Source organism: Taudactylus pleione, unplaced genomic scaffold, assembly GCF_031769625.1.
Source record: "Taudactylus pleione unplaced genomic scaffold, aTauple2 ptg000190l, whole genome shotgun sequence".
In the NCBI taxonomy this organism is placed as follows: Eukaryota; Metazoa; Chordata; class Amphibia; order Anura; family Myobatrachidae; genus Taudactylus; species Taudactylus pleione.
In genome coordinates this window covers 2,968,350-2,991,304 of record NW_028284592.1, presented here as the reverse complement: position 1 = coordinate 2,991,304, position 22,955 = coordinate 2,968,350, and the positions used below count along the sequence as shown (strand labels likewise).

At 39.9% G+C, this 22,955-nt stretch overlaps 1 protein-coding gene across 1 annotated transcript in view; it reads right to left on the bottom strand.

Moving 5' to 3' along the window:
* Positions 1–2,211: 2,211 nt before the first annotated feature.
* Positions 2,212–22,955, bottom strand: part of GLIS3 (GLIS family zinc finger 3) — a 548,195-nt gene continuing 527,451 nt past the window's right edge. Inside the window, 3 exon segments of the mRNA XM_088476633.1 lie at positions 2,212–2,348; positions 4,240–4,387; positions 4,389–4,411. Coding sequence (XP_088332759.1) covers positions 2,212–2,348; positions 4,240–4,387; positions 4,389–4,411 — 308 coding nt within the window.

Sequence of the window (22,955 nt, the reverse complement as noted above, 5' to 3'; positions counted from 1 at the left end):
GTAATTTTATGCAGTATGTACTTTGTATGTGGCATTAGGGACACCGGGATATAGAGGAGCCTTGACGTGGCCCGGTGCTTAACCATGTATTTGCAAATATATACAACAAAGACCTCTGAATTTCTATTATCATGTAGTATTCAAGCCTTGTGCTGGAGAGAAACCTTTTTTCTTTTTTTCTGTAGCTTAGAGTAGACCATTTCCTTTACAAGCACCTGTGGGAAAACCATTAAGTTGATATGAGCAACCACTGTTTTGTATTACAGTATGTACGTTTGTTTTATATTTTAATCATATTACATATGAAGAAATATAATTGTGTGTTTATTAAACAAAGAATTTACTGTTGCAGAATGACTCAAGGTCCCTATTACATACACATAGTATATTGCTGCAGACATACCGTGGTGGTCTGGATCATGTTTCTCTTGCCCTGACATGGATGCCCCAAAAATCTAAAATTTACGCACCTTAAAAAAAAAGCTTAAAAATGTCCCAATCCTCTTCCCTTTGTCCCTTTCCAAGTCTCCCAAAATGATATCATGCATTCAATGTGGCATTGATCCATTAGTAATGAGTCACTCAAAATATATGTAATCTCAAACCACCACAAAGGCAGTACTACCTCAATTCTTGGTCTGCCACTGCAGGCCCCATTCCTACGTGCTCTCACTTTAAGATCTGGGCCCACAGTTGCAATATAGTTTGAAAGAAAAAAATGCTTCATAAAATAAAATGTATATCTTTGTCTTTATTCCTATTATATAATATTTGGTGACTGTAGTCAGAAACTCTGCATTTTGGGTTTTATTTCTTTGGTTCAACTAATTACCAAAAAGTACTTTTGGGAGGAATCGAGGAAACGTGTATTTTCTCGGTACTAATATCTCTATGAGATATGTCTGACCAATTATACCAAATTAGTATAGTTGTGTGGATTCAAAATGTTATATGGTATTAGTAACTGATGGTTTTCATTTTAACTATACCAAGATCAGATTTCTTACATTATTTTCATTAACTTTAATGTAAAGTAGTTGTAGGCTAAATTTCTGTTCTACAGAATTATATAAAAAAACTCATTTAACATTCAATGTCTTGGCATGTACATACTATAGTGCACTTACGGATAAACCCTTCAGGGATGCAGATACAGGCCAGATGTACTAAGCTCTGAAAGTGATAAACTGGAGAGTGATAAACCACCAGCCAATCAGCTCCCAACTGTCATTTTTCAAACACAGCCTGTAACATGACAGTTGGGAGCTGAGTGGCTGGTGGTTTATCACTCTCCAGTTTATCACTTTTCAGATCTTAGTAACTACAGTAGTACTGTATATGTAATAGGCTGATATAGCACTGGCATGTGCCTGAACAACCTCTCAGGGTATGAATCTGAGCTAGTGAAACGCAAGTTGCACATTATATCCATGGAAACCACATTGAGATGTCTCTCTGTGTGATGCTGCAACCCATGACATTGTACTGAGGATCATCATATGGTTTAGTTCAACAACCTGCCCATATTAATTTAAAAAAAATCCCAAGAGGACATGAAGACACCTTTATCAGCATTGACATTCCCACTCTTTGTCCTTCTCTAGCTTACCTAAAATAAGTGCTGCTACTCAACTTCATGACATTTCTCAAGTGCTTCTAAAACCACTACTATGCTACATTATTACAAATCTAGCTTCCTCCATATTCCATTTAATCAGTTTCCAGGAATCAGTAAACCACCTATATATGTTAGAAGCAATATGTACATAGATGGGTCTATATATTGCATATATTATATACGTGCTACATAGATATAATAAAGTGTAGATACTTGCAGGCTGGAAAACTTGTGTACTGCTTTGACAGTTTCATTTAGCATCAGTCATCTTGATGGCTGCAGTAAATCCTAAATTCATTAAGTTGAATTAAGTTAAGTTCAATTTTATCAGGTCTTAAAGCTGACAGAGGTGCACAAAATCTGTAAAATTGATCTTGATTTTTCGGTTGTTCATTGTTGATGTCTTATTTAACTGCATTTTGGAAATGTAAAATGCTATTTACTTTCTAGCTTTTTTATGCTTTCCCTTTGAGTCGAAACCTATATATTCAGATGGATTGTTCTTCTAAAGAGTTACTTCTTTTCTGAACAATGTCTAGTCTTGTTTTTCCCAGTGGATTAACGCTCATGCTATAGGCATGTTACAGTCAACTTTATCCTTCGGTGTAAACAGACGAAAGTTGGCTAGGACAGCGATCAATTGCATTAATCTGTAAGAAACTGGTATCTTCTAAGTTATTCCGTTGCGAGTCCCCAAAAAGGCCAGCTGATCCATTTGGGAAATCATAAACTGAAATCAAAGAAATCCTAAAATTAGTGACTATTAAGTATATATTTTTTCTTACAGTACAGTATATTACATACATGTGAAGCACATATGTTTATTTTAAATGAATAGTTTTAATATTGTTTTTCTTGCTGAAATGTTTTTCCTTTCAAATTTGGCACAATTTCTTCAATATTTCATTCCTAATGTGCCCATTAGTAAAGTGTTTTGTAGTGCAGATTCTGTTCTATGATGTTATGGGGTGTCAGCTCACAGTACCATTTCATCTATATCATGTTTGCAATAACTTATTGTAAAATGTAACAAGATAGGAAAATGAAAAAGGACTTTGTGTTGAGTGTTCCCAGTTTATCCACAGTCAATGTCAATTGTTAGTTGTGTGAAAAGTGTTCAGTGTAGGCATTTGCAAAAACAATATTCAATTTGGCATCAACCATATCAGTATAATTGGTGTGATTGTAAGGAAGTAAAATAGAGAAAATTAATTTTTAAATAGCTAACGCAGATGTTTAGATTGTTGTAGACGACCTACTTTGGTAGACGTATTATTGATAGTGATAATATTTGTCTATTATAGCATGCACTAATATACACTTATGTTAATTTGGATGAGAAGGGCATCAATACAGATTTAATCTCATGAACCACTAGGTTGTTATTATTTTGAACTTTTATTTATAAGGCGCCACAAAGTATACACAGCGCTGTATAAGGTATACATAGAAAACAATACCAGGATATCAGAGCATAAATACCATACACAATGGGTGACCAAAGCATAAGTATTTAGCATAAGTACCAAACATTAATATCACATCTCAGACTGGTAGGATGAACAACAAGGGCATAGGTAGGGCAACACCCTGAAGCCAGTTGGAGCATAGAGTACATACATAATATTCAGAATTCAATTATTCTGAACCCAGGGTATGGGCGAGCAAACACAGTCATAGTCACTGAAGGGGTGAAGGAGATAAGGGAGAAGAGCACTGGTGACATGTACAGTGCAATGGAGAAACAACAGGATGGAAGGCCCTATCCATATATGCTTAGATACTAAGGGGAAGGGGTAAACAGTTGGACGTTGAACTGAAAATGATATCTGGTAGGGGTAGAGCAGAACAGTGATAAGTTGGTTGGCTGGTATGCTTTTGATGAAACTGTATTTTACCATCTTTGTCATGTTAACTGAATGATAAATATAATAAATATGAACATCTAAAGTCCAACGATATTTACCAAGACAAAAGTTTCATGGACAAATTTTGAATACCTTAGACTGGCCCTGGATATTAGTGACAGTTAGTCACTATGGCCTGGGAGACCTGTCTGCTTGGTTCTTGGCCCTATCACTAGCAAATAGTTCTTATACTTCTGCATTATATAAGGTCTGTCCTGTGATGTCTCTTGGTGGAATCTGAACCAGGACTCCCTGGCCAGCACTTGTATATCTAGGTTAACTGATAGGTAATATGGTCATCTATGGAATTCTTCATTAAGCAGGGACATTTTAAGAGATGAGGGGGCAGCGCATGAAGTGACACCCCCCCCCCCAAATACCTGTGACAATGTTAGATATCATGTGTGTCTGTGTACCCCTTCACTCCAATACTTGCTCCCATGACACCATCATTCCAGAATGAGTCTTTTATTATCTGCTGGCCACATCTTCCTGAATATATCAGCAGAAAGATGGCTACTTTGGAGCAAGTTTTGGACCCCCCCTTGACCAATGGATCTGTGTGAACCACACATCCAGCATCAATTATAGATACACCACTGCTATCAAGAACCAATAAAAGCCTACTTGTATATAGAGGAAATTGTATGGGTGGATTGTTACTAGAACAAAAGAAACTTTTACAGTATAAACAGTTTGTTGTATATTCTTTACCTGTAATACCAGAGTGAGAAGTGAATGCCCTATGAAATGCATCAAAGTCTGTTTTGTTCCCACAACCATCTTCGAAAGGTGGCACCATGCTGCACATATTACCATGTTGCATGTTTCTCTGAGGATCACTGTAATGTGGGGGGAAAAAACGTCTGCAGTTGACCATAAAATCCTGCAAATACAAAAAAATTGACAGGTAAGTGATCATTATCAGCATACTTCCATCACTGACAATCTGAATATGTTAAAAGACCTAAAAATACAGAGCATGAAACAGCAACATGTGCGCCCAACTCTGTGCCCTGTCGTAATGATGGAGTAATGATAGCGCCATCTGGTAAGGTTACCCTGGGAGAGTGTACTGAAGGTATACAGTACATAATAATCCTCATGTTCAACCATTTTAATCTTACCCAGCAGCTACACTCCTCCTGTACATCATGCATATGTAATCACAAATACAATTTACAGTACAGTAAAAAAGATTAGTTGGGTAGGAGAACATACTGTACTAACAGTAGTAGTAGTATTATACCCTGGCCAATCACTGTGTGCATTCAACTGCTGTCAGTGAACAAACATTGGTGAAAAGGGATGGTATATGGTAAGGGATAGGAAAGTATTGTGCATGGGATTATAACACTGGCTGTATAAATGAGAGCTGGCCAATAAACAAAAGACTGTCATTTTTTAAGTTATAAAGTACAAATTGTCTCTCTTGGGGACTGAGGCAATGCTAGCTGTTTCTGGTGGATTAAGAGCCAGAAATTACCCTGACTAAGAGAATTAAATGGAAATGAACAGATCCCTTTTACAAAGGAAATAAAACTTCTCTTTCATAATGCAGTACGTCTTCTTTATTTACACTCTGCAAAACGGTTTCATTCTGCCAATAATATGTTATAGATGTTACTTGATCTCAGAAGGGTTTGCAACATGGTAGCAAAGATACATGGCACTAATTATCCAGGGAATAAACTGCACTAAGATGTGTGCCTATATTACTGAGCAGGGAGATACATATATAAAGATGAGCACTGTGCCAAAGTGTAAACGTCACACCAACCTTCTACCATATTAAAAACACTTCGGTTTTGCCTCATTTATTCGTAACGTAATCATGAGAGTGCAGGATAACCAGGACTTACTGTGGCAAATTTTGTATTTGAGAGATTGTATTTTTATAAAGTGTGTCCAAAGCTGCACTTCTGACGTGCAATCTAAATGTGAAAAATGCTTCATATTATAAATAAAGGGGTGAGACCCGAAATCCACCAGCTGTCAGCCCATACAGAATTCAAGTGTTTTTTGTTCATGGAGATAGCAGTCCATCCTTCTTTACAGTAAGGAATGGGAATGTGCCATCTCCAGACCTATATCTCATCTTGATAATTTCACTCTGGAAAATAAAATATTGTTTTTGCACTTCTCTGTAAAACTACCCACCTGGTTACTCTGTTCTTCACAATGAACCCAATTTGGCCCTACTGTATACTGGATTGCCTTTGTTGCCTTTAGCAGGGACGGATCTATGATTTGGAATTGGCTAAACTAGCTGCCACACAGAGCCCTGAAAGAAGGGTGGTCTTTTATCCTGGTTGTAGTTTTTTCTTTATAGAGATAGATAGATAGATAGACAGACAGACAGACAGACAGACAGACAGACAGACAGACAGACAGATAGATAGATAGATAGATAGATAGACAGTCGTATGAGGGTAATCTTGGCATTACTGCACCTCCTAGTGGCTGCCTGGGACCAGCCACCAGGAAGTGCAGTGTGCATGTTCTGCGATGGTGCTGCGGCTCTGGTCGCAGTGTGGGGGAGGCCATTTGGGAGTGGCAACAGGGAGCAGCATCTAAAATGCAGGCACAGATTCACTGGTCAGCTTACTTGCAGTGGACATTCCTAGCAACCTATGGGTTGATTAAATGTCTGATGATTGCTGCGATGTTGACAATGGTGACCAGATGCTGTGCCTTTGGACGCATGCAGCGGTTCAGAGAAGCCGGAGGTGGGCATCTCATTACACAAGACGTCACTTTCAGCATTACAATAACTTTTCTGCTCCGCTACAGACGAAGACGCAGCACTGACACAACTTGCGACCACCTCCGATTCCCGCATATGCAGGCACGGACTGGGCCACCGGGGAGTTGATTCCAGGCCACCTGCCTTTTCGGGAGGGGGAGAGGGGTTGCTGCCCAGCCTGTGAAAGTGCCACATGGCCTCCAAAGACCAGTACTAGGCATTGCCTTCCAACACCTGCACCTCGTCCCAAGATCCCTACCGCATGCTGCTCTGGAACAGCTCAGCAACAAGGGCGGAGCCTAATGCAGGAGGGCTAGCTTGCAGAGTTGAGCGGGATCTGTCGGCTCACTCGCGCCAGGCATATCGTGCTGTATGGCATTTTGAGGCTACGTGAGCAAGGACACATCTGTATTTGTGGGAATTTTGTTCTCTACCATGAAGTATATGGTACTGTATTTTCCTAACACTATGGAGACTTTGCACAATGAGAATGAAGAACGATTTCAGATATTTGCTTGAAAAATTATTTTTGTGTAAGGTTTCTTATAGTTATTAAACTAAGACATACTAAGCAAAAAAGAAAAGGAGCTCACTTTCTCTGGATGTGTCACAAAACATATGTATTTGATTAAGTCAGCATCTTGCAAGAGCTGTAGTATGTAAAATGGTGAGCAAGCATTCATGACTCAACTAAATGGTTAAGAGCCTTGTCATATTTGTGCCAAGATATGTATCAGAGTTTTTCCAAGAATTACTTTATCACATTCTCAGTTTCTCCTAATTCTTATTTATTACTTTGAATCTGCATTGAATCACACAGAATAGCCAGCTCAAACTACTGTAACAATTTATGCTGAATGTTTTGAACCAGCTCTCACAATATACTTGGGTCCAATGACTGTTGCTGAACTGTAGTCACAAGAACCTTTTTTCAAGCTTGGCATGCTGCATGCCCAGAGATGCAATTGGTGAGCCATTGGCTACATACTCATATCATGACACTCACAATAGTAATGCTTCCACAAAGTACAAATGTTCTAATCCAAAGTTTCCCTCTTAGCTTATTATTCCAGTTATCTAATTAGTCCTTTCAAATGAATAGAGAACAGATTATTGTATTAGTAATCTAAGTGAGACGTTTTGTACCAGACCATTTTGTGCTGGGAGGTCATGCTGTAGTATACTTCTGTGTAGCAGCAGTGTCATGTGGCTGATATGTGGCTGGTATGTGGCTGGTATGTGGCTGGTATGTGGCTGCAGCATTTCACTCCAGAGCATTATCTACAGTAGCAATATTCAAAAATGTATATTCAACTTTGCTTCCCTTTACATTGAGATGATCCAGGGCTTAATTTGTAAAATTGAAGTTCAACACTTAAGCTAAGTACGCACTGGATCGACAGGCGTTCGTTCTGACATCGATTTGATGTGCATTCACACTGGACAACTTTAATGAACGATGTAAGGATCACCGTTACATCATTCATTAACAATGCACTGGCCGCTAGTAATATCGCTAGGTTTTATGTGCAGCACATCAAACCTTGGCGACCGTCACTAGAATCTGCAGGAGCACACAATCATGCGTACATACTGAGTGATGTAGCAGATATGTCGTTACGAAACGGCAAATCGTCCCAACATTGCTCCAGTGTGTAGTGCCTGTTGCTCTGGAATGTGCTGATTTGGATTGTAGTCGGGAGGAATATGAGACATAGGAGCTTATTCAGAGGCGGCCGTACGGTCTACGACCGCACGGCCACCTCGATGTTTTGCCAGTGCGCATGCGCACGAAGGAGCCGGCACCCTCGCGCGCATGCGTGAGACCCGTTACGACCGACAGCGCTGGTCGTAGCGGGTTTCTTTCCAAAGGAGGCGAGCTGTTGATGTTGATTGATAGCTCGCCCCGTTTGGAAGGCGGGCCGGGGGGGTGGCAGCCCAAACGGAGGCGTTCCTATGGGAACGCCTGCCGTTTGGGGGAGGCCCCACTGACATCACTAGTGATGTCAGTGGAGAGCTTCCGGCTCAGACAGAGCCAGAAGCTCTCCGGGGCTTACGACAAGTGAGACCCTACCCATCACCCGAGCGGTCGTTAGAGCTGTGGGTGTTAACCCACAGCCTAACGACCGCAACAGAGGCGGGCGGTCAGGATGCAAGTGGCCGCCCAGTTTCTGAGCGACCGCTTGCATCCTCCGACCGCCTCTGAATGAGGCCCATAATCCCCAGGGCCCCCAAAAAACAAATACCCCCGATTCCACAAACTTGCAACAGTAGGAGCAAAGAACCCCTGCAAAGAAGCCCCAGGAAGAACAGCTTCAGCGTGCACTTACCAGGTCTTTACTGGGACTGGGGAGAAGACACAGAAACAGAGAGAGGGGGAAAGAGTTACGATAGACACACACACACATATACACATGTCAGCAGGTGACTGGAGTGTGACAATCATGGTTCATGAGTGTGGCTCATTGGGACTGATTTAGAGGTAGATGCAGACATGGCTGCAGCTGCCTAATTTGGTGGTCACCTGTCAGCGACTTTCTGCAAGTGCCGCTACAAATCTCTTCCCTGGTGTACATCTGTGCATATAAGCTAAATGTGCAAGGACTGAGATGCCCACTTTGAGCGTGCAATACCGCCTGGTGCGTCTTTAGTTGCCATCATCGGTAGCACTATGTCAAGTGGCATTTTTCCCCAATGTAAATAATGAAATGCCTATATACGGAAACACTTTAGCGACACTCCTATAGCACACCCATGAGATGGGCCATCTCCGTGTACCTGTTCAGCCATCGCCCAGTCACCAACCAAAAATGCCCAGGACTTTTTTAAGACATTCGGAAACTGCGCATCTCAATCACAACTGCGCCTGTGTAACGCATGCAACATACGAGTCTTCAGGTATCTGCACATGTGCGGTTACAAAAAAATCGCTCAACTAGCAGCATTGCATGCTGCTTTAATTTAGGCCCTTTGTGTCTGAGAATGTTTTATGTATGCCCTTTACTATTATACTAGTACTGTATTGCTGGTATCCTGTATAGTAATTGAGCAAATTGTGTTATTGGCAAGGGAAAATAATACAGAAATGGTTGACACTAACCAAGGTTGTATAAAAACAGGTGATTCTCATTTCTAATGCTCCACCTTGCTCTCAGTAGAGGATATGAGAAGTGCACAGACCTTTAGCTCAGAGCTGACCCTGTTTATGTCACAGAGCAGGGTGCTTTTCATGGGATAAGTTATGCAAGTGGAGCAGTTTCTCATTTCCAGAGTAAATAAGAAGATATGGGAGGGTTTTAGAGCACAGAACTGACACCAGCGACTACAGTGTAGGGATGGCCAATCGGTGGTGTCGTAACGATGGATTCACCATGTCTGTCCTTAAATCAGACAATAATTGAAAAAAAGAAAAACATTATTGATCTTTTCCAAGATCAATATTATTTTTCCACATACAAGGTTACCGGAGCTGAAAAGAAATCCATGTGCAGTGAGGCGACGCTAGGGATGCTGGGGAATAGGTATCATTGCTGCATCTTTGGGATTTTTGGATCACCTCTATCAATACATCATATCTCTAGAATCGATCCATATAAGGTACGATATATCAATAAAACGTGATGTATCAGACATGAACATCAGGTTTAGGGGAAAAAAAAATAGATTGGAGATTGATGCCCATCCTTACAACATTGGCAAAATAAAACTGAATGTTGTTTATCTTCCCTGCCATCATCTGTTGCCACATGCAGACACTACCTGAAGTACTGTAGTTCAGTCCCTGAAATGTATATCCATTGTTGGTTCTTTGATGATTGATAGAGCAACTGCATACAACTGAAATCTACAGCAGAAATTAGGGGCAAAGCTAACTTCTCAGTCTCACAATTGGAGCCTAGAGTCTGAACACAAAAGTTCAGCTAACAGACAGGATTTAATGCTAATAACTAATCTGGCACAATGGACAATGAGCCTACGAGGGACATGCAATAGCCTGTCAGATGCAAGCATTGGCGAGATTTCGGCGAGTCTACCCAATTTTTTTTAAAGCGGCAATATGTATTAAAAGGCAAAATATGGTACACTATGAGCATCTCTAGACACTGTAATACCACATGGTTGCACCATCAAACTTGCACCACCCCTATGGTAGCTGCAGATTTTCCATCTGAGTATGGCCTCCAATGTGCTTGTCTGTGTACGTAGCCACACTCCCATAACACTCCCATGAGACAGCCATCTCCATGCGTCTAAATAAACACAACCCTAGCACCACCCGGTCACCGCCCAGGAACACCCAAAACATTTTCAAAACATTTCAGAGACTGTGCGAGTTAATCACAACTGCGAATCTGTGTGCAGGACTCTGCTTGGTACACACTATGCATCGTGATTCGCTATATAACTTTGCGATATGTCGTCACATGCTGCGTGTGAACGTGCAATCAGGCATACAAACTATAGGATGTGTACAATATATTGTTTCCGATCCGCGTCGGAACGATATAAGGTATGATATATCGTATAGTGTGTACCCAGAAGAAGAATGGGCAGTAACAAACAAATCGCTCAACTACGTCCGACATCGACATAGCGTGCGACTCAGCATCAGATCCAAAGTCTTTTAAGTAGGGATTTCCAATTGCTAATAAATAATAAGATAAATTAGCTATAAGATATATAATATATAATAACTGTCATGCTTGCACAGTCTTTGCTTTCATTGTGCGGCACCATCTTCCCGAAGATATCACTGGAAAGATGGCACCGTGGAGGAGGAGAGACCTGCTTGCCGGCACAAGGTAAGTATACTATGAGTGCAGGGGGTGTTGCAGGGCCCCCCTGCATCGCACACCCTGTACCCATTATAAATATGCCTATGTTTTAAAGTATAAATATACACATATATATATATATATATACACATACACAAGTATGTATAAATATAAGCTAATTCACAAATTAAAACCAGTATTTTAATTATTTATTTTTCATTTTTATCGTCTTGTCTACTAATGTGATGAGATTTTGAGTATGTATTATGTACATGTCTGGTGTACCTAGTTTTAGAAGTCAGATCATGCTAACTATACAAACATTTTCTACAGATAAAATTCCAAAATAAAATGTAATTAAGATTTTTTTATTTTTAATACTTTTTTACTTTGCTCTCTGACACTTTACTTTTGATTAACCTATTTTTATGTAGGTTAAGTTACATTTCAATTTAGTCATTCTGTCTCAAGTGAGGTTCTAGATAAATGTGTAGCTATAGTTATATAGAGATAGTAATTATAGATATTTAACCAAACATTGTTTTCTATATTAGATATGAATCATAAGATTCAGATGTGTGTAAAGCACCATTTCTTTGGGTTTCAAGAAGTGCAATTCCAACAAAACTCTATTTCTAAAAAGAATATACAGACTTCTACGTTATTTCTTACATTAGAATGTTATGTTTGTTACCCTATCATTCTGTAATGCACATAGTTTAGTGTTTTGTTTACAGACCAAATTAAAAATAGCATGGGCAATCTATTTTTTTGTGTGACCAATTACAATGGAAATGATCTCAAATCATAACCATATGCTACATACTGTATCGTTCTTCCAAGTAAAATATTATCATATGTGGCTGTGTCTCCTATGAGCAGAAATTAATATACAGTATGTTCAGTATAGTTGCTGACAAAATTGAATTACTTCTTTAGTACCGAAGTCCTTTATATCTAACTTACTATACAGCATTGCTTTTCTATGTCTTATGAAATGCGCAGCTGTGAAAAACTTGTAGAAAATAGAGTGGTTTGATATTTTATTTTATTTTTTAATGTATTAACACTGAAGTGTTTCTATTAGAGTTTAAAAGGAGCTAGTTTTGGGCAGGGAAGTACTGACACCGCCTTCCTGTCCACTAATCACTTTGGATACAAAGTGCTTCTTTTAGTTTTTATTTCCTGGTTATAAACAATTTAAACTGAGCTGACAGCTTGCAGATAAATTGTCATAATAGGTTTGCAACAGCTTGAGTTGAAATTTAATAGTTACAGATACAACCTTTAAATCACTGGGGTTATTACAGAATACATGACAAGATATCCTAGATGAATCATTTTCCACTACAAGTTAATGCACATAATACCATTGCCAATAATGAAGAATCCACATGACTATGAAAAAAAAATGACTCCAAAAAAAAAGTAATACCAATACCATTACCCGATTGCAGAAAAGCCCAATGCCAATAAACAATATGTGCCAAAGCAGTATATAACACACTCTCCATGCCAATGTGTTTATCCATTGATGACCAATAGCAGTATATAACACACTCTCAATGCCAGTATGTGTTTATCCATTGATGACCAATAGCAGTATATAACACACTCTCCATGCCAGTATGTGTTTATCCATTGATGACCAATAGCAGTATATAACACACTCTCCATGCCAGTATGTGTTTATCCATTGATGCCCAATAGCCTAATTAGTTATTTATAGAGAGCAGCCTGGTATCACACTACATTTCAGCTGGAGACTAGAGAATTGCTACCAGTCATATGTCTCTGTCTAATATCACACAGTATCTGTTATTTTAGACTTCTGTAAACTGCCAATATAGCCCTAAATGAATTACAGTGCATTACTCCATGCACCTTCATTTATGAGATGTATAACTTGAGTAGGCTGGGAAATATGTTTTACCAATCTTGGATGTCTCATGCCAAGGGTCTAGGAGGGGAAAGGCACACACAGTATATCTGAAGAGAAGTGAGTTTGATAAGAGAGCAGTGACATTGAGAAAAGCAAAGAAGCATTATTGATATAATTATATGATATACTACCTGTAGTCCCTGACATTGTCTGGGGTTTATCTTCTCTCTATTTCCTTTTCTCTCTTTTTAGCCTCCCTCACTCCATCTCTCTCTTCCCACACTATCGCTTCCCCTGCTCTTTCTTCTTGTCCCTACTGTATGTTTCTCATACTCTCTCTGACATCATTCCCCTTTTTCTATTCCCCTCTTTTTTCTTTCCAACTACTGTTTCTCCTTACCCCTCTCTTTCTTCCCTTTCTCTGTCCTGCCTAATCTTCAGTCTCTTTCTCTCCTGCCTCTCTGTCACTCATTCTTCACTCCTCTATTTCTCATTCTCTTATTTTTATACTATTTTGACACTGAAAATTATCTCCAGTCCCCCTCCGCAGGCCCGTCTTCAGTTGTCATGCCACCGCCAACCAGTCACCATCAGTGTGTCATCATTCGGTTGGTTGCACGTCTGACCTAATGTGCACCATGCACGCATACACCTTAGTGCAGTATATTCGCTGATGGCTCAGTGCAGAGTGTATATTAGGTTTTTTTAAGAATTGTTTTTTAAAAAGCCCATCGGCATGAGAGCACACCATTCACCTAAGGCCTGATATGCACTTCTGCGCACCAATGTGATGACCTAATAATTATCAGTAGTTGATTTTATTACATTTTATTACATCTACTATATATATAAAAAATAAATAGATTGTTTGTTTGCGAATATCTTCCACAGCTCTCAAAGTAAAGCTGACAAGTCTTGAATCTTAGATAGTTATTTAGTATCAAAAAGTAAGCTATTAGACAACGCAACAATGCTACAAATCTTATATAAAATTAAATGTTCTGTTTGTTTGTTTATCTGTCCAGTTATGCATTTATACACCCCTACACTGATTGGGATGACAGGAACGCAAGGTGGTACATTTGGATTCTGGCCAGGTTTTAGGGGTCTCAGGGTCCCAGTCAGACCTCCCGTTGGTGTACGCTGGGCAGGACTTTGACCCGGGGAGCCTGTTCTGAGCCTTCCACTGGATTTGGACGAAAACATCACAGAGTGGTAACATTGGATCCCAGAAGACATACTAGGGAGTTGAGGTCCCGGTGGGACCTCCCGTTGGTGTATGCTGGGCAGAACTATGACCCGGGGAGCCTGTTCTGGGCCTTCCACTGGATGGATTTGGATGAAAACTACAGAGGAGTGGCAATTGGTCTAGAATGCCTAATGGAGTGGTTGGGGTTCTGGTCGGACCTGACGGTGGAGTGCACCGAGTAGAAATTTCACCCAGGGGCCTTCCACTGGATGAATTTGAATGACATCACAAAATAAAACGTAATAACCTTGGCAATGCTGTATACTTCAGCTAGTAAATTATTATTTTTGAAAAATATGGATTGTTTTTCATGTTATAAATAAACAAAAAAAAATCATTATTTATCAGTATCTATTAATGTTTTTTTATTAATTAAATAAAAACTGTAAGCAAAATTTTAAATCATTTTGAGTAATGGCTTCAATGGTTGGGGGAAGCTGGAATACAATTATGGAACCAAGGGGGCGGCAGATGGAAAAGTTTGGAAATCACTAATAAAATCTATTAGCAGATCCCATGATTGTAGTAAAAGTATTGATATATAATTAACTGAATAAAATTAGATTTTTTTAACCCATTATCTACTTTATGTGGTGAGCAGTATATGTTGAACCTAATCTAATTTTCCTGTCTTGTCAAGTAAGTTGAAGCATACTGTCACTTCATAAATTTTACAAGAAATAGGTATGTTTTGTTACCCTCTATTTATTTTAACTTATCCATAATAACTTTTACCAAGTTTTGCAATGCCCAAACCTTCCTGTTAGTCTAACTAGATTTTTTTGGAAGGTGACATTGGAATAACACTAATGACTGCAAATCGAAAAGTAAATATTACACTCAAAATGTGAAAGCTAACAAGTGTACTAACTTAGAATCCATGCTCTTTCGTAAGAAAGACATTTTTTGCACAAAAATAACATTTTACCTTCAATGTAAAATGACATGTTTCAAAATCTTTTGATTCTGAAACTTCGCTCAATGCCTGGAGGCATGCAGATTCTGTTTAATATGTATACATAATCTCACAATTTATTTACTGTATCAGGGAAAAGGGAAACAATATATTGTACACCCTATTTATATGTAGAATTAATGCCCAATTTAAAAGAGTTGTCAGCATTCTCATTTTGCAGTTGTGAGTTCTGTGACTTAAACCATGCTCTAATATTAGTTCTGTGATCACTATAAAACAGTAATGTTATGGTAACGTTTTCTTCTGAAGGCTTAAATGACATTTATATTCAATGATATTGTATTTAATTGAATAAAATAGAACTTTAGCTACACAAGGGCACCTAGAGGCAGTATAAATATATGGTACAGAGGTATTTGCCTTTGTACAGTAAATGGTAATTGGGTGGCATAATTATGCCCCCTCAGTGCACAGTTTCTACAGAGGGTATCCGCCCCCGCATCTGGATATGCCCCTAGTACCAGAGCCCGGACAATCTCTTGGCAGCTCTTTAGCCACACATTAAGGTAATATGAAATTAAAAATACTGCCTCCTATGGGAGGAACATATTACTGTTAGTGGATCACTGTGGAGGGTGGGTGGCGGGCAATTGTCCAGATCATAGAGGTCACCAACCAATTAGTGCTCTCCCCATGCAAATACATAGACGTAAGGAGAATACTGAGACGTAAAACTATCTACTACCTATGTCAGGAGAATATAACTATAAGTGAACCTCCTTGCTGAGTATCTAATGAATGGTTACAAACCTGCCTTGCTCTGCATATGCCTCTTTGCGCAGTGTACATTATCTTGTATATTTGCAGAATACACATGATCTGGAACTATGTGCAAGTAAGTAAAGGCAATCCAGAGCTATACGCACTAGATTGCATTTAGATCTAGCACCTAGCATTTTTGTGCAGGCAAGGGCATATTACTGCAACTGTACGGGCTATGAAGAGATTGTCGTAAATGTAAATATGCTTCCTTTGCAATTAGTATAGATTAAGTACGCAATGCTGGTAATGGCTAGTACATAATGCATATGGATAGGGGAAATGTGAAACCCTTCATACGGGTGAATATACTTTTTTTTTTCCCATGCACACAGTTCAGGAGCTCATGTGTCAGGTTTCTGTCCACCTCTGCATCAAGCTATAATTCACGTAGGAGCTCCTTTACAGCCCTTTGCCCCTTTCCTGCATGATGAACACATGTAAATGATAGAACTTGATTGTGACGGCAGGGATGAGCAAGTGCTTGACTCAAGAAAATGATGAATCAGAAATTATTATTTATGTGCAGTACATACAAAAAGTGCATACATTTCCAGCCACAGAAAGTACACTCATGTTTTCAGTGTGATGGAAGGCATAAAGTATGAAAGCTATGAGAAAGATCAATGTGGGGATGGAGTGAATGACACAGCCACAGAAGTTCCATAGCACTGTAAATGAAGTGAGAGGAGCTCTCAGGGAACATTTTGGATATGAGCATGGTAATAGTGGTTAAAAGACACGTGGAAATGTCTGTGTGGTGACAGCAGATCTATGAGCTCATATTTTACAACACTGACATTTAGAGGAAGCGAGAGGGATTACAAGATGAAGCTGGAGACAATGGGAGAGGGAAATTACTTTGACATGTCACCTATCAGAGTCTAACTGAATAACTGATATAATATAATTTTGTTTTCCACAAGAAGCTACATGAGTGTGACTGAGTGGAGCAAGCCACAGAAATATGTATATAAACATTACGCTATAACTTATCTCAACACAGTTTACATAATTTTTTTCCACAAACTCAGCCTGACATTAATGAAAACCTATGGTATTTTTTTTACAATACAAAAATTCTATACAAGTCACATTTAGAGAAAAGACTTCTTTGTGGAATGATTGTCTTAGTGTATCAGCTAACCCATCTAATGCCTGCGGAAATACAGTATGTGCAAAGGAGAAAAAGGTGAGCGTTTCAACGTTAGTTATGGTAATTTAGAACCAATATGCCTTTATTAATGTACATGGTTGGAAGGACAGGTGAATGCATGATTTGTGTAATGGTTAGCATTACTGCCTTGCAGCACTGAGGTCTTGGGTTCAATTCCCAGCACGGTCCCATTTGTGTGGAGTTAATATATTTGCCACATGTTTTCCCCTGGCAATCCACTTACATCCACACTCCAGAAATATACTAGTAGGTTAATTGGCTCACAACAAACGTGTATGTGTGTGTGTATGTAATAGGGAATATAGATTGCAAGCTCCCCTGGGGGCAAGGACTGATATGAATAGAGAAATATTCTCTGTAAAGAGATGCAAAATATGTACAGTGTATGCTATATAAATAACTGTTAATAAAGTTTCATAGAACCGCTACAGTATAGTGCAGACTCTCCTACTTGATCCCTTCCATCAGGTACAATATGTTCCTCTTCTGGACTTCACTCTTAATTTATGATTGCAGCCACTTGTGGTGAAACACCTTTCTCATCAAGTAACTAGTCCAACATGGGTAATGGCAATCATACATTAGATCCAGGAGCAGAGCATTTTTACCTGATGGAAGGGGTCATGTTGAAGGGTCTGTATAGCATCAACAGGGGCATAGTAATAGTCATGGCATCCCATGCATGCTGCATGATGCAGCTGGTAATGTCATATGGGCAATGACCATGTAAAATCTAGGGCTTGTGTGATTTTATGTTGTATTTTCTTGCACATAGCAGACAGCATAAGTACTAAATTCCCAACAGAGACACTACGCAAGTTAGTGTTGTATGTCAGAGACTTAGCGTCAATGTACTAATAATTGTAGAACTGTCACGATTATTAAATATCAATATCGCAGGGGATATTTTCATTTTGAGTGAAAATATCCCCACTACAGTATGTACAAAGGGGAACTTGCAGGGACAGCGGTTGCAGTATCCGCTGTCCCTGAGAGTTGTATTTCTGGCAAATTGTAGAAGTATTTCATGTTTGTGAAAGACTTCTCTGGGGGAAGCTGCACTGTGCATGCACACAGTGTCAGCTTTCAGAGCCAGCCGGATACTGCGAGAGAGAGATAAAAAAAGATCTCTCTTCTGCTACTAAGCCTCCATAGGCTTAAAGCAGTTTACACCGTCTGAAGATGGTGTAAACTACCGGGGCCAAACTCTGAAAACTTTGCTTTTTGGAGTTTAGATCGTTGGGGTCAGATCATAGTCCCCATTGATAATAAGGGGACTGCGATCTGCATTGCTAATTATCACTCTGCCGAAGATTTCTGTGATTAATCTTCGGCAGAGTGCATTGTGCAATTATTACATAGGTACATAAAAAACTGCTTGGTACATAGGGCCTGATTCAGAGCTGGATGCTCTTTCAGAGCGCTCGCTCTGAATCAGTGCCCTCCCTCTCTTTTCTTAGAGCGGCCTCCTGGCCGCTCGCATAGCTGTGGGTGACCACCCACAGCTATAGCGAGTGGCCAAAAAGATGGTCGCGATGGTTAAGACCTTCGCGACCATCGGGCTTGCGACAAGACCCTTGCGGTAGGGTCTCATCTGCTGCAAGCCCTGGAGTGCTTTTGGCTCTATCAGAGCCAAAAGGACTCCCACTGACATCATTTGTGATGTTAGTGGGGCCGGCCCCAGACGGTAGGCGTTTCCATGGGAATGCCTCCGTCTGGGCAGCAACGCCCCCGGCACGCCCACGAAAGGGGGCGTGCTGTCACTCAACATCGACAGCACGCCCCCTTTGTAGCGAGACCCATACTCGTGCATGCGCACGACGGAGCCGACTTGGCCAACATCGACCCGCTTGCGAGTGCTCAGCGCTCACGAGCGAGTCTGAATCAGGCCCATAGACCCATTTCTTAGTTTTTTTTTTATTAAATTTGCAAAAATCTCAAAAAAACTTTTTATATGTTGTCATTATGGGGTATTGTGTGTACAATTTTGAGGCCAAAAATGAATTTATTCCATTTTGGAATAAGGCTGTAACATAACAAAATGTGGAAAAAGTGAAGCGCTGTGAATACTTTACGGATGCACTGAATGTACATATTAGTCTCCTTATGCCCTGGATAGTGTATTATTATACAGTATTAATAGTTAACCCTACTGATGGTCTATAGAAGTGCAACTCTAACAGTGCATGTTTTCCAGATCTCCTAGTTGGTGCACATGTGTATTTATTACTGGCTAACACATGTTAAAATATCCACAGGTGGTGCTAATTATTTTACGATACTTAGAACATGCAGAACTAGTAACATTCTATTTTATTTACTATTTCTATTGTGGTCATGGTGTGGACTGGGGAGGGGGGGTTTCCAGGTAACCAGAACCCCCCCTGCGTTTGCCAATGCAGGTACATAATGTTTTGCTCCTGGACTTCCCACCTAATTTATGATTGCAGCCACCTGCGTTGAATTAGTTAATTGATGAGCAGGCTGTAATCATAAATTAAGAGGGAGCAGAGCATTTTGTACCTGGTGGGAGGGGTCATGTCGGAGGATTGGCTACTGTTATAGTTTACCACCCTTAGATGACAGTGACCCCCGACTTTAACCTGTTCATGCACAGGGAGGTATATTTGTGAATTGTTGAACAGATCTCAGTGTAAATGAATGCAATCCTAAATTTGTGCTCCAAAGCATTTCAAGCACATGCACACTGTTTAAATGCATCTTTGAACTATTTTTTTAACATCATTTGAGCTGCACCCCCATATTCTCAAGATTTCTTAAATCCTTTGTTCTCAACCTCAACCCTCAAGTCTCCCAACAGGTCATGATTTGAGGATTTCTGTCTATGGATGCAGGTGGGAACATTACTGACCCAGAATTATACATTAACTCACCTGTGCATGAATAAAGTAATCTACAAAACATGCCCTGTTGGTGGTACCTGAGGGCTAGAGTTGACAACCACTGTCCTGAACAATTATTGAATGTTTGAACAATTGTTATGAAGCAAGCTATCCTTCACCCTCACAAAAAGTCTATGCTTCCCCTTCATATATTGTTTCTATATGCTAATATGTATTGGAAAATTGTACCGTAACATCAAAATATTTTATTAACTTACATTTAACAAAGTTATTCATTATTATTATAATAATTTTGATGTGCTATAAAGAAATTGCCCACATTATGTTATTTAATATATTTTGTATTTAAAACTACATTTGAAAATTAGTGTATATTAAAAAATAATGGTGGCAAAAGATATTTTTAATTTATAACTTAACTGCAATAGTAGCAGTTAAAGTAAGGATGACAATGTTTCTTTATTGATAAGAAGCAGCACAGCACTTTCTTTCTCTGTCCTTTTTTGTTATCATTTCATAAAGTTACTTGAACATTTTTCTCCAAGTTTGTGTTGCTGAGATTACTTCCATGTCCCAGAGTTCCCGACATCTTATGTTTTTAATTACTATAACTGTTTAAACTTTGCAAACCTTCAAACTAAAAAATAACCTTTAATTATTTTCTGCTATACATGCTGTCAAAACCTGACATTTACAATGCAATTTACGTGTTGCTAAGGATGACAGTGCCAAGTTTTCCGTTTTTACTATTCAGTGAACGTAGGCAAGGCCTTTTTTGGAAGAAAACAAAAACCTGATGAAACAGCATGCATAAATACTAGAGCTGTGCCCCAACCCCCGTGATTTTGTTTTGGTTGTGGATCTGTATTAACTTCGTGTTTTGGATCTGTATTTTTTTTTTTAGTTATAAAAACAGCTAAAATCACATAATTTGGGCCTGTTTTTGTTCCTACATTTCCAGTCATTTCTAGTCAATTTTGACCACCTCACAGCTCACAATATTGTTTTCATCCAGTTTAGGCCAAAAGGTTGCACTGAGCTAGCTGACTGACAAAGCACAGCAAGATAAAAAATGCAAAAAAATGCAAGTGCACACTCTAACCATGCTAAACCTAATAATAATATTGCTATATTGCATCAAAGAGGTTCTTAGCATAATAATGGCCATAATTATGGGCCTGCCCACTGCATCCAGGTCACCTCTATCAGGCAGGTCCATAATACTCCTATAGCTGCGCATACACATCCAGATAAAATGTCTGTCATACTGACAGACATTTTATCTGGCAGGCTGCCAGCCGCAGATGTCCACGGCATACACTGTGAGATTTCTCACACTGTATTTGCCCGACATCTGTGCTCCGCCACCTGGGGAGGAGACATTTCCCTGTTCCTTTCATGGCAAGGAACACAGGAAATGTCGGTCTGTCGGCCGCGGCTGGGCATACACTGTCCAATGCGGCCGACAGGTTAACCCCTAAATATTGCATCGGACGGGCCTGCTGAACAATCTGGCATGCCCGACCGAACAATATTTAACCCTCAGTCGGCCACACACACGCTACAATTATCGGGGCAATCCGCGGATATCGGGCAGACTGTAGCGTGTATGGCCAGCTTTAGGAACAAATACATAGCACGGGACCCCCCAGGCCAACCCAGCAGAACCGCCCCAAGGCATCACACTAGTGCGAGATTGCAAGTGATGGTTAAAGAATTATAAAGAAACTCCTATGCGTTAAGTCTTACATAAGTAAGAGGTTATAACACTTTTAATTATAATTATAAGGTGACAGTTTAAATTTATTACACACATACACACTCACACATACTCACCTACAATACCTGGATAGGTCCTCTTCTTCATGTAGGCATCTGCCGCCTTCTTAAAACAAAAAAAGAGGAGCCCAAACCACGAACTGTACTGTCCTCAGAAATGTACTTCCTGAATGGCAGCTATTTCTGATGTCTATGGCTTCTTGACAAACTGTGTGCCTTGACAAAGGTCTAAAATCAGACCAAAACGTTGGACTCTCTATAATGACACTGGTGGTAAGTAACTATTAAAGTATCTAAATAATACCGGTGCGTTTGATAAAAACTGTTGTACCATAACAGGGACAGTCCCAGTCTATAAGTCCCAGGTATAAAAGTCCCTTCTCATACAAATGTGAGTTCCATAATTAGCACTCATTTGGACCGCAGCTCCCCTCTTATTAGCCCAGGAATCATGGGTAGAGAAGACATTGTGAAATAGATAACAAAGCAGGGAGAACCCAATCATGCATGAATTGTTTTATTTTAAAATAGAGTGTAATGCTTGCGCCTGATATAAAAACTCTGTGGCCTGAGTACCATATGGGAGGGTTAGTTTTAGGGACCCTAGGGGGAGATTAGGGTTAGGCATCCCCCGAGGAGGGTTAGGCTACGGAGAAGGGGGGTTAGGGTTAGGCACCCCCGGGAGAAGGTTAGGATTAGTCACCCCCTGGGGAGGGTTAGGTTTAGGGTACGGGAAGGGGGGGGGGTTAGAATTAGGCACCCCCAGGAGGAGGTTAGGGTTAGGGACCACTAAGGGAGGGTTAGGGGGAAAATGGGGTAGGGCTAGGCTATTTACTGCCCTTTTCAGCATCTTCCTTTTTCGGGCTTGCGGCACAGGGATTTCGTAACCAACACCCCCAAATGTATGTTTTCTGCCGGTTATTTCTGTATTTTTGAGCTTTTATCTCCACCAGTGTACAGACATCTACACTGCTGAGATTAGTTTGATCATGTGCATCACCTTTTTACCCCAGGAACAGTAATTCTTTTAAGAAACGATAATGTTACACTGGAAGGTTATTAAATTTGTCTGTGGTCACTGTGTTGGTCACCAATGATCCATGGATAGATTACTATTATTATACTAACTGAATTAGCTGGTAGTCAGGAGTTATACCCATAACCCATAATATATGTGCTTTTGTCAACAATTATCTGCAAAGAGTGTGGGTACTAGATAGTTA